This window comes from Pseudoliparis swirei, chromosome 9, assembly GCF_029220125.1.
Source record: "Pseudoliparis swirei isolate HS2019 ecotype Mariana Trench chromosome 9, NWPU_hadal_v1, whole genome shotgun sequence".
NCBI lineage: Eukaryota > Metazoa > Chordata > Actinopteri > Perciformes > Liparidae > Pseudoliparis > Pseudoliparis swirei.
The window spans coordinates 22922000-22934954 of record NC_079396.1 but is presented as its reverse complement, the minus strand read 5'-3'; the positions used below and the strand labels follow the sequence as shown (position 1 = coordinate 22934954).

The 12955-nt window shown below is 40.1% G+C and overlaps 1 protein-coding gene across 1 annotated transcript; it reads left to right on the top strand.

Annotated features, from left to right (window-relative positions):
- Nucleotides 1-5666: 5666 nt before the first annotated feature.
- Nucleotides 5667-12704, top strand: LOC130200164 (rho-related GTP-binding protein Rho6-like). Its single transcript, XM_056424197.1, has 5 exons — nt 5667-5911; nt 6865-6952; nt 11829-11938; nt 12054-12188; nt 12300-12704. The coding sequence occupies exons 1-5, from the start codon at nt 5792-5794 to the stop codon at nt 12543-12545; spliced, it is 699 nt and encodes a 232-aa protein (XP_056280172.1). The 5' UTR covers nt 5667-5791; the 3' UTR covers nt 12546-12704.
- Nucleotides 12705-12955: the final 251 nt, after the last annotated feature.

The window sequence follows — 12955 nt, the reverse complement described above, 5'->3', positions numbered from 1 at the left end:
CGAAGATGAGCTAGTGACGTCATACAAACGCGGAAGTGCTTTTTTTATGTAAGTAATCGATATTTTTTCCCAATTAACGTCTCAGTTGGATCACCCGGTGAGGAAAAGTAAAGACAATTAGTGACGAGGTAGTAGAATTTGATTGTTGAGCTCTACTATATAAAATGTTCGTTGAAATTCGCCGAGACCGGAAATGGAGACGGAAGTGTCGTCGGCTGGTGAGAGAATCATGGGACATGTCGTCATTTGACCCAATTTTATTAATAGAAGTAATACAAATAAATGGAAGAAAAAATAGCATTAGAGACAAATCGAAAAATGGGGAGGGAAAGATACATTTTATATTTAAAATATGTTCTCAATTAATAACTAAAAAAAGAGGACAATGGACTAAATGTCTCAATATACTGTAGGTTATATATGAATGTCGAACTTCATCTAGAACTGGATGTGTAAAACACGATAGTTTTTGAGTTTCAATGGATCTCTGACAAAATGAACAAATCTTGACAATTATTGGGCTGCAAATTATATGATCCATCCCCACTGTAAATGTGACAGGGGAATTAATACAATGATACATCAATTCATTAAATAAAAATAAAAATAATACAAAATAGGAATTCTGAAAACATAACGTTAATCACGAAGATAAAATGCAGTGGGTACATTTTTTTAGTTTGAAAAAAATGTCAATATATACATAATTAAACTGATTGGTCTGCTGGGAATTTTGGGGGAACTTGTAAGACTCTCTTTTTCGTAAGCTGTCGTTTCAGAGAAGTATTATTTTAAGCAACAACAACAGAAACACTGGATCCTATTAAATGTGTTCTGACGTAATGGCTTTGTTGAGACTGTAATTTAATTATATCACCTTTAGAGGGCAGTACGGTTTCATAAGAATATAGAGTTGCCACACTGAGACTTGTTACAGAGAATGTGATGGTAATTTTCAGCATGGGAGATAAATGGTACTTAATTACACGATTATTTTCGAGAACAAAATACAGTCAAAACAAAAGATGAATGAAGATACACAGATACTACAGGAAAGAGGGGAAAAACAAAAAGGACACCTCCCTGGTTTAAGAAATGGCGTTGGATGCAGGTCGAGATGTGCTTATTTTTTTCACACAACCGTCTTCTGTTGTTTGTTTATTTTTGCTACCTTTATGATAATGTGTGCCATTCCCTTTTCATTCAGATAGACTTGTATGCAATGCACAATGACACCCTTTGCTCTGACATTTGAAAAGGGCACTTCAAGACAAAAAGGGAAGTGGTGGTGCCCCTTTTTGTCCTACTAGCAGTCTAGTGGCAAAACTCATTGCTTAATAATGATGTGCGTTTTTCTTTACCGTTGTATTTCCAACCGGAGCATCAAACTCCATCTGACTGAAGTGGTGCTGTTCACACTGCAGGTTGAAGGCTGAGCAGCGATAAGAGCTCTCGTCAGTTATTGTACTTCTGATATAAAATACCAGTCACGTCGCGTCTGCACATGAAATGTGAGTTGTTCTACAAACATATTCATTCTCTCTCTTCTTCTAACTTGTCCATTATTGTCATTAAAGCCTCTCTGTATAGTTTCCTTCCACGCCTCTTCTTTATTTCACACAAATTTAAATTCGAAAAAAATGGCAAGACATTGTGCAAGTAAACCTTTTTCTATCTTCCATATTTACATCTTAACTTGCAGCATGTGAAATGTAAGTATGTAGCTTTTAAGAAACAAAACTAATATTTTTAGTGCACAACAGACGAACCTGAAAACCTCCATTCTTATGCACTGTAGTTAATCCTTTTAGTTGTTCACGATAGTCAGACAGGTATACACTGACAGTGAATATATATTGCTCCAATTACCCAGCTGTGAGCATAATATACTCCATATGTGAAATACCTGTGTTCTCAATGGGTAACAAACTACTTTCCCCTCTGCAGCATCAATCACTGCACTGTGCCATGTTCAAGAGCAATTAATAGACAAGCATCCCAATACATTTCCACTTGATGATTGCACTTGTGTTTATGGTAATACTCTTAAATCATACCCTGCTCTAAATAATGAAAAAGCTCTCAACCACGTCTTTCTTTGATTATGCAAATTATTTCGCTGCATGCCAAAGGGGATGTGGTTAGTCCTTTCTTTGCAATTATCTGAAATGGATTTCGGATTAACACTCTAAAGCCACAATACCGATGTTTGCAATTTTTGCGGCAAATTAATGCACATGGCGTGCAGTAGTGCAGTAGCTCCTGGTACAGTTGTACTTGAGCTTGGTATAACAGATACGGCTCACAAACGTCCACTGACACACACACACACACAGACAGACAACACACATGCATAGAGTTGGGTTTCTGCCACTTAGGAGCACATTGTATGGTCTAACAAGCCGGAGACTAACCTTAACGCTAACCTTGACCGCTACTTACCTCAACCTAACCATAAAACCTTACCTTCCACCAATTATTCATCCCTAAAATGTAATAATTGACATTATGGGACTTCCATTTTGTCCGCAAAAGAAAGGCGAGTCCCCATATGGATGTCCTCACAACATGAGTAACACACACACACACAAGCAGACACACACACACACACACACAGTAAATGTCAGTTAGGTAAGGTGAAACATGTCCATGGAGCATGTACAGCAGCGCCAGGTCATCGTGTTCGCTGTACAGGAGGAGTTTGAGGATGATATAAAAGTCACTGCATTTTCAGATTACCGAAGTGTGCCACCATCTCAGAGTTTTGTCGTCTTTCATCACAAATTCGTTGGGGATCCATCGGTCAATGGAAATCCTCTCAACTGAGTCTGCAAGGCTCACGTTGCTCAACCCTGTTTGGTGGTGCAGATGTTTATAGCCTGCATCAGGAATGTCCTCACGCTGTTAAATGATGCTAAAAGGAATAGTTTGGCTTTTCTGGAAAATATGTTAAATCACTTTCTTTCCAACAACGAGATGAAAACATTGATACCACTCTTGTGTTTTTGCATTAACTATGGAGCTTTAGCCGGGTGGCGATTAGCTTAATGTTACAACAAGACAGGAAAGGGAGGAACCAGCTAGCATGTCTCACTCCAACGATCTGAAACATGCCGAGCAGCACGTCTTAAACTCACTAATTCGCTTGTTAAATCCAGATATGGTGTAGGAAGTCCACAGCCATCTTAGTTTAGCGCGTTACCACGCTAACATTTTCTAATTTGCCCTCAACACAAAATGCAGCTGAGGCTCATGAGAAGGTTATTAGTTTTGCTTGTATTTAGTCATAAACCGATAAATATTTTCCCTGGGGGACATTACTTTTTTACCCAATATCATGGCAATCAATCCAACAGTTGTTGAGACATTTCACTAAAAAGTCAGGGTATCATCAAAGTCCAGGTGATACATCCACTCGGGACCATGACACATCCACCCATCCAACTGCTATTGAGATATTTTGGAACTTTAAACTCACTCACTATGTAAATAATGTGTGTGTGGGGGGGGGGTTCTTCTGCAAACAGTTCAATATGTAAGTTTCAAACAATAAATACTCCATTCACGAAAAGGCCACCTGATAAAAGATAAGCAGCGACGGTTGTGAAACACATTTAAGATCGTTTACATGCAAGTTTGTAACTCAGTGTTTGGAAACTCGCACACGTAGATATTAAACCCAATGGAGCACGAGGAAGTGAAGCATTCAGTGCCAATCGGCGTTTGCATGTTATTAAATTGTGCCGTACATGCATGTGAAGATGGAAATCTGAATGAAGCACGACACATAATTTATGTTGTTCCTCTCTGCGCCAGGCGCCAGGTGCGATTCCTGTCCTCATCCAGAGTTTCACGCTGTACATTAAGGGCATCAAAGAGCCCTCTGCGACTATCGTTTTCCATTTTATCTTCTGCACACCACGCTCCACTTCCTCTCCAAATGGCCGACACTCTGATACTTCAGATTGATGGAGCCATCTGTCATCGGATGCATGCAGCCACTCGCATGTTTCATGTGAAAATAATTGCATGCGTCCTCACATGGCTCTATAACTCACGGTTGGCCTGAAGGAGATGTACACAAAAAGCATTAAAACGGTCCTCAGCGGGACATTTAGACAGCTGGATTTCTGCATCATATCCTCCCTCAAACCATTTCGTAGCCCTTTCATTTTAAACCCCCAAAAATGACATGTCACGTGCACTCTGACCGCTGAACTGAGATACTGAAGATGTAGAGGTCAGAAAACCCCAAAGAATATGTGTTAATCAGATAGAAATCAGATAACAAGTGAGGTACGTTCTGATGGCTTCTGGCCATGTGACTTCACATCCGCCAAAGAATACTCACAAAAGAGGAAAACAACAAGCATATTAACTTTTTGATTAATCTGATTGATGTTTTTCTGTTTGTTCAGCTGTGAACAAAACTAGATGTTGGAACTATAACCAGAGACTCATGAGGTTTTCCACGGAGAGGACATGAGAGGCCGTCATCCCGTTCTTACTGTTAACTTTAAGTAAAAAGAAAAAAGAACAATAAATCCCTCGGAAATATAGTGGAGTCAAAGTAGGAAATAACATAAAATGATATTACTCAAACACCTCAAAATTGTTGTTGAATAGAGTGCTTTGGTTACATTACACCACATATTCACCATGTTGTAGTTTTCATACAGACTATAACCAACTAAACACATATACAGTACTTAAACACTATTTTAACATATATTTGATAATTTAAGTTGGCCTACATTTTGATAAAATTACTCCTTAACCAATTACTTAACTAACATTCAGGTCTTTTACTTGTAATGAATATTTTTTTTAACAAAGCAGCTCTGTACTTAAAAGGATCTGAGTATTGGTGGGAAGTTGTCTTTACTCAAGGACTTCTACACATACTTATACTTTACTTGAGTAATTCAAGTGGAGGTTACTGTATACTTCTACTCCACTCCATCAGAGAGAATTGAACTCTTCAATCTACTATAATACATTTAGTAACCGATTCTGAATATTCAAATAGAACAATATATATTATTATCATAAATGTGTCCTTCTCTACACACTACATCTATTGCACTTGTCCATCCTGGAGAGGGATCCTCCTCTGTTGCTCTCCTGAAGGTTTCTTCCCTTTTTTCCGCATGAAGGGTTATTTGGGAGTTTTTCCTGATCCGATGTGAGGTTCTGGGATAGGGATGTCTTTGTGTACAGATTGTAAAGCACTCAAAGACACATTTGTAATTTGTGAAAATGGGCTATATAATTAAACTGAATTGAAAATTGGTTAATTCAATGATTATTAAAACTGACAATAATGATATCTGGTTCTGAAATGGTCCATTTCACCTAATGGAAAGGTTACTTTGGCTATTTTAAGGCATCATTTGGATGCTCAAACTGATGTACTTTTACTGAATTACATCTTGAGAGCCGGGCTTTCACTTGAGTATTCCTCCCGTTTGTTATTGCAACTTGAGGCTACATCTACAACTCCACTACCAGCATTAGGTTGCTGGGTGTTGCGTTGAGGGGACCTGTCCACCATTACCACCAGATGACCTCGTGCGCTGCCCTCCGCCTCCTCCGCCTCGGCGCTCATTGGTCGGCGCGACAATATAAAGTTCCGCAGTGATTCTCCCTCATCGACTGCCGCTCTGCCTCACTTGCCGCCTGAGGAAGAAGAGGAGCAACCCTGAGGATTTACTCAACTTCACCCCGACATTATTCGCACTCTCTCCCGCTTGTGTTACCGATATCTCGGCCGGTTGAATCTCTCCGCGTCATGAAGGAGAGAAGACTCGCGCAGCCGTGTGTCGCGCGCTGTAAGATCGTGCTGGTCGGGGACGTCCAATGCGGTAAAACAGCGATGTTACAGGTTTTGGCCAAGGACTGCTACCCAGAGGTACGACACATCATTTAATAACGGGGGGGATGTGTTGAATATGTTTGTTCTTTCTTTTCTTATTGCAACTGAACAATATGTGCATGACGTAAATTAAAGATTGTGCGATTCATCCCCCACGAGGAAGAATGAGTGTTACTTTATCATTTTACAAGGGTCCAGGAGACCAGACAGGAATTTTCTTTCTCTTTGTGTTCATAATTGTGTTAGCGAGCACGCCACTTAGTTTGCATATGTAATGATCTTATTCCTTGAAGGCCTCTTAATCTTAATCTTATTATTATAATTAATTAAATCACTGTCACTTTACCACGTAGTTTTGTTTTTGCCTTGTTTTTTAAAATCTATTTTTTCAACTTTTCTATTCTTGTTTTGTATACCTCTTACTGTTTTTTTTAATTGCATTCTCTATTTATTTTGTATTTATGTCTGTCACTGCTGCTGCAACAGCCACATTCCCCTCTCTGTGGATCAATAAAGTCTTATTCTAACCTCTATCTTCTGATTTATATCTATCTAATTTCTCAAACTCCCATGGTGGTGCCAATATATCATTATAGATTGACATGTAGTATATGATATTTAACAATGGGCTATTTTTTCCATATAGGTTTGGTAACTCAGACTGGGTTACATAAAATCCTCTCGGATTAGGATTGATGGGCTTCTGTTTTAAGATCTTTGAAATATTGTAGGTTAATATGCTTGTGCACTGCTGAATGTATGAATTGATTAAAAAGGAGCAGCACATTGTTGTAGTGGATTGCTTTAGTCATTTTAGAAAAACAACAACCCTGCACAAACATTAACATATGTTAGTTTTAACATATCCAATGCATTTTGCTGGTGGCAGATCTGCCATTTTAAACTCTAACTGTTGATCCACAGTTTAAGATATTACAATGTGAATTTGTGATTGAGAAAAACCTCTTTCTTCTATTGTCCATTTCTAGACTTACGTCCCCACAGTGTTTGAGAACTACACCGCCTGCATGGAGCTTGAAGACCAGCGTGTGGAGCTCAGCCTCTGGGACACATCAGGTGAGGATTATTCTCCGACATATATATATATATATATATTACAATAAATATTATTACCAGAGTTTAAAACAACTGTCAGAGAGCCAGGCTCTGATCACCTGCCCCCTTTGCTTTCTTTGACTCACTTGCCAGATTAACATCCCCCCCGAGCTGCTTGTTGAGCATATCATTATTACTAATTATTACTATCGAATAAAGAAGTCGGGTTTCAGGGACTGGTTTCTGGAACTTGTTTACCCTCCCAGCAGCAACAACAACGCAGTCGGCCTGGAGTCGGGTAACGACTGTCAACAAGGCTCCGTCTCACTCATTGTCTCACACACGGTGTCAACCCAGACGTCACTATCTGCCAGTCCCGTGTTTTGATGCGGTTAAGCAGCTTTTCACTCGCGGGAAATCTGTTTGAGAGATCTCCTTCGGGTGGATCGGTGCCGGCAATAAACAACACTGCCTGAGCAACGAGACGGTCTGGGACCCAGAATCCACACAGTTCAGCGTCAAAACAAACACCCAAAAAAACACAATCAAAGATAAACCGTTTGAGAAATACAACCACGGCTATTAAAGGCTACCAAGTTTGACTGTCTGGTTTAATCCTAAACTTTTCACTTCCGTCTCATTTAAACTGTACAGCTTTATTGTAGCTTTCAGCAGTTTATTATCATGAATGAATCTTTACCGTGGGTGGATATTTTCTTGATGGTATTTACATCATTTCTCTGTATGTTAAAGGTCATTATGCCATTATGTTAACCTACTGACACCACCCGCAAATCCTTCTCACAACAGCAACTTAGAAACGGTCACACACAAACATTTCTGAGTCGAAGCCAAGAGGAGTGACACTGATCTCCGAACTGTGTTTCAGGGCCACAGGTCACGATCGTTTTCATTGTCGTTTAATCTGCAGATTGTTTTCTATATCATGATAATAATCTGTAATACGTCTGAAACAAGGGGACATCTACAGATGTCTTGTTTTGTTTGACCAACAGTTTAAATCCCAAATATATCAGTTTACAATGAAAAATCAAACAAGGAATACAGCTTTAAATTCTCATATTTAAGACGCTGGAATCATCTAATTCTCTGCATTTCTGCTTGAAAATGTTAATTTAAAAGATAATTTGGTTGTGGTTTTGTGGCCAGTACATTTTCTGTCTATTAACTAATAGATTTATCAGCCATGCATTGCAGATCCAGTTTGTATTTATGATAAAGGTGACTGAAAAAGATGTCCCACGCCTACTTTATTTATAAAATACGTGTGTAAAGTTTCATCAAATCAACTTTTTATAATATATGTGCTATTTGATAACTAGACTTTTTTCAAAGGTCAGAGGCATTACGTGAACATTATCCACTGACATTTAACAGCAACTACTATTCATATCAAGTCAATTTTCAAGTAAAAATGCAAATTTTCTTGGTTTTGCCGTGACTATAATTTGCTGCTTTTCTGTGTCAATGGAATATCTTTGAGTGTCCGACAGTTGTTGGATATGAAAGGAATTTAAAATAATAATCTCCCCTTTTCACAATTTTCTGATATTTTGCAGACAAAAAGATGAATCAGGGAAACAATCTGCTATCTGGGCTACAGCCCTAATGCATACAGTTTATATAGTTCAACCATAATCAGAGCTCAAACATATCGAAACATTATGTAAATGGTATCAATAATAAATCTTCTCCAGAATAGATTTATTTCATAACAATATTAGCGGCGGTATTGTGCTCAGGGGAAGTCGAGCAGTGCCAGTTGGCCTGCAGAGGGGTTGTTTCAGAGGGGAGCAGGGAATGCCTCGTCCATGCAGGGGATGGAAGTGTGTGTGTCCTGCTTTACTATCTGTGTGTGTGGCGTACGGCCACTGTGAACAGAAGGCACAAGTGTGTGTGTGTGTGTGAGAGAGCTATGCATGACCTCCTCACTGCCTTATTGTGTGTGCTACCTAAAAAAAAAAGGTCTTATGTAAGTGAAACACAAACCTACATTAGTTCAGTGCTGGTTTCACTGAACTAATGTAGGTTTGTGTGTTCGTCTCCCACGGAGCAAAACCTCTCTGGACAGTCGCCCGTTTCTGGAGAAAACATTGCATAAGACTCTTTATGTATGTTTCTTTCCATCCTCCATTCTCATTATCTTTATTTATAACATTTGGGGCTACACGATATTTTTTTATCAGAGATTCAATTGAATTTTCTTTTCTTTTTTAAACAGTTTCCTTATGCCAAAGTTGATGATCTAAAACCAAAATATATTTAGTTTACCATCTTTTAAAACCAGAAAGGAAAGCAAATCCTAATTTAGAAGCTGAAAAAAGAGAATATTTGGCAAAACAATGTCAATTAGTTTCCTAATCCTGTCAGCTCTCATCACTTTGCTCCAGGTGATGTCTTCATTTAAAATATGGCCTTTCACATCCGAAACAGATGTGAGAAGTTCATCTTCAGCCTCGTCTCACACGCAGTCGTTCTGTTGTAAAAATCCCTTCGCTTTCCTCCTTTGAGAGCAAAGAGGCCGTTTCTTTTGCATCAGCTAATGTTTGCTTAAACTGGAAGTGTGTGTGTGGTTGTGTGTGTGTGTCCAGGCAGGGGGCTTCTGATGTGTGGGAGGTGGTGGGTGTTCCATGTTGTGTCCTCATTAGATCTCTCTGCCTCCTCTTTCTCAAGTCTTACATCACCCCGGCTGCTTTGATTCCTTAAAAAAAAAAAAAGGAAGATGTTATTGATAGATTGTCGTTGTATAAGATGTCCCAGATCAGAGATTTAAGTCAAATATGTGAACCGGAGGTGCTTTTGGCTGTTAAAATATTGTTATGCCTCCAGGAGAGAATTCCTCATGACAACCCGATTGTTGGTTGGTTTCGGAGGAAGCCTATGAGAAGTATCTATTCCCACATTTGGCCCCCGAGGACCGGAGTAGGAAATTAAATCTTGGTGTTGGTGTGTGGGGAATGATTAGGTGGAGGGAAGACAATAGAGAGCGGACATCCTGTCAGTCTGTTTTTAGCCCGGGAGCCTTCCTGAGAATTAAAGGAAAAGGTATGTCTGCATATAGCTCAGCCATTTATGGAAATGCAAGGAAAATATGTTTCCTGCACACCAGAATTCACATTCTCACAACTAAGGTGTCATAGGAGACAATAATCAGTGTAGACTGACTGTGTGAGGCGACGAATAGTGTATGATATAACTTTATTAGTGTCATTAAAGTCATGTCTGATTAATAAAGGAATGGGCCAATCATGTGTCTGCGCATGATATCTGAGAAATGCAGCCTAAATCCAGTGCATTTTCATCTCCTGTGTTTTAAATCATTACGATAGAGAATATGGATGCAGAAAAGAGAACACAATTATTGTCAGTCAAGAATCATTATAATAAAATAAAGTTTGAGATGATAAGTCTATGTTGCAACGGATGTCTAAACGGAGCCTGTGGCAACATTAATTGCTTTTTCGCGTAGCTCATGTGTCTTATTGGTGTGAATGCGGCAATCTGAAGTCGCGCGTACACATTGGTGTCATTTATTTATGTGCCGGGTTGTACACCCAAAAACAAAATACCTCGTATTTGATGGCATTATGGTGGCAATACAGTACAGACGTCATTTTTCGTTGACCATCCAACCCACGAGTCGGGCTAGCTGTTCCCCCTGTTTCCAGTCTTTGTGCTAAGCTAATACATTTATATTCAAACTCTCCATTTGAAAGCAAATAAGCGTGTTTGCAAGATGTCAAATGATGAAGAATACTTTTCAATTACCTAACTATTCTTTATATATACACTACCGTTCAAAAGTTTGGGGTCACTTAGAAATGTCATTATTTTTCAAAGAAAAGCACTGTTTTTTCAATAAAGATAACATTAAATTAATCAAAAATACACTCTATACATTGTTAATGTGGTAAATTAATATTCAAGGTGGAAGTGTCTGGTTTCTAATGAAATATCTCCATAGGTGTATAGAGGCCCATTTCCATCAACTATCACTCCAGTGTTCTAATGGTACATTGTGTTTGCTAATCGGCTTAGAAGACTAATATCTGATTAGAAAACACTTGTGCAATTATGTTAGCACAGCTGAAAACAGTTATGCTGGTGATATAAACTATACAACTGGCCTTCCTTTGAGCTTGAAGTTTGAAGAACAAAATTAATACTTCAAATATTAATCATTATTTCTAACCTTGTCAATGTCTTGACTATATTTTCTATGAAATGTTCAATTCATTTGATAAATAAAAGTGAGTTTTCATGGAAGACACGAAATTGTCTGGATGACCCCAAACTTTTGAACAGTAGTGTAGATTTTCTTGTATTAAAAATTCATAGATTAAAATGGCCTCAGACACGGTGTCTGTATGTTGGCACTTTATCTGATACTGAAGCCAAGCAAAACAATATTGAAACGTTTATCCGACAGTGGGCTGATGATTTATTTCCACAGGGCATCTGGTAGGTTGTTTTCTTTACTTACCTCAAACAAAAGTTTTGCAAATAAAGTTAGCAATTGACCAACAGTGGAAAGACGTCGTAGTTGAAATGACGATGACTCAGTGAGTTAGTTTACTTTGTTGGAAAGATTCCTGTCAGTGGGAAGGCGATGATTTGCTCTCTTATCAGTTTGGCAGCGGCGTGTGTGACTGTTTGTGTTTGTGCTGTGTGAAAGTGTGGAATGTGATGGAACATTATCATAGTGTCTACTGGATTCAGACCACAGAAAGAGATATTAAGTGTACGTGTGCTTGCTGACAAAGGGAATACTTGACTTCATTTCACAACAACGTTGTTTTGAGCCAATTGTGTCCAACAAGTTGTGCGTCGTTGCGGGAGACGCTCCTAAGTGCGTGTCCTGACCTTGTCTCTGCAGGTTCTCCGTACTACGACAACGTCCGCCCCCTCTGCTACAGCGACTCGGATGCGGTGCTCTTGTGCTTCGACATCAGCCGACCGGACACCGTGGACAGCGTGCTGAAGAAGGTGTTCACGCTATGTTAACGCCACAATCTTCCAACTTCCTCTTACTTGTGTTCAGTCTTGATCTCTTGCTGTCACGTACAAAACAACCTTTCTTGACTCTCTCTTCTCCTTGCAGTGGAAAGTAGAGATCCAGGACTTCTGTCCCGGCACACGGATCCTACTCATAGGCTGCAAGACGGACCTGCGCACGGACGTATGCACTCGCATGGAGCTGTCCAATCAGAAGCAGGCTCCCGTCTCCCACGAGCAGGTTCGTCCCGGGACTCGTTCTTCCTCTCGACGTCTCCATCTCCTGTCTCGACCCGGGCGTGGTCGCTTCAATCTACCGCAGCTCAACTTGTGTTTCCTTCCACCGCTGTAGGGTTTGTCCTTGGCCAAGCAGCTCGGAGCACAGGCCTACCTGGAGTGCTCGGCCTTCACGTCAGAGAAGAGCATCCACAGCGTTTTCCGTACTGCGGCGATGGCCTGCATGAACAAACTCCAGCCGGCCAATAAACCCAGCCCCGTCCGCCGCCTCTCAAAGAGACTCCTGCACCTGCCCAGCAAGACGGCGCTGCTCTCCTCCACCTTCAGCAAGGACAAGTCCAAGAGCTGCTCCGTCATGTGAATACCGCTGAGATCGTGCTGCTGGGGGAGGGGGACAAGGGCGGGCAGCAAGGGGTCCAAGGATATGCAAGGGAAAGAAAGCAACCATTTCTAGAGAGCATCTCTCTCCTTTGCAGCATCCTCCCCAAAGTCCCCGAACACCACTTCAAAAAAAAAGAAAAAAAAAGTTTGCTACACTCTCTATATTCAACTCTGACGCTGAACTTTTGATCATGACATATCACCAGCACACAGTGCGGAGACGAGTGGAAAAAAAAATGTTTGTTGAAAGTATTTCCGATTTCTAAAATACACCTGTGCAAAGAGATCATAGCAGGCGCTCTCGGACTCCTCACATGAAGGTTGCTGCGAGAGCTTGAATAAGATGAGCGCCTCCTTTTTTCTTTCTTCTCAAAGTGCTTGTAAACACTG

Coding starts and splice junctions, on each gene's coding strand:
- LOC130200164 (XM_056424197.1), top strand. CDS start 5,792: ATGAAGGAGAGAAGACTCGCGCAGCCGTGTGTCGCGCGCTGTAAGATC. Junction 11,939..12,053: donor TGGACAGCGTGCTGAAGAAG/GTGTTCACGCTA, acceptor TTCTCCTTGCAG/TGGAAAGTAGAGATCCAGGA. Junction 12,189..12,299: donor CTCCCGTCTCCCACGAGCAG/GTTCGTCCCGGG, acceptor CCACCGCTGTAG/GGTTTGTCCTTGGCCAAGCA.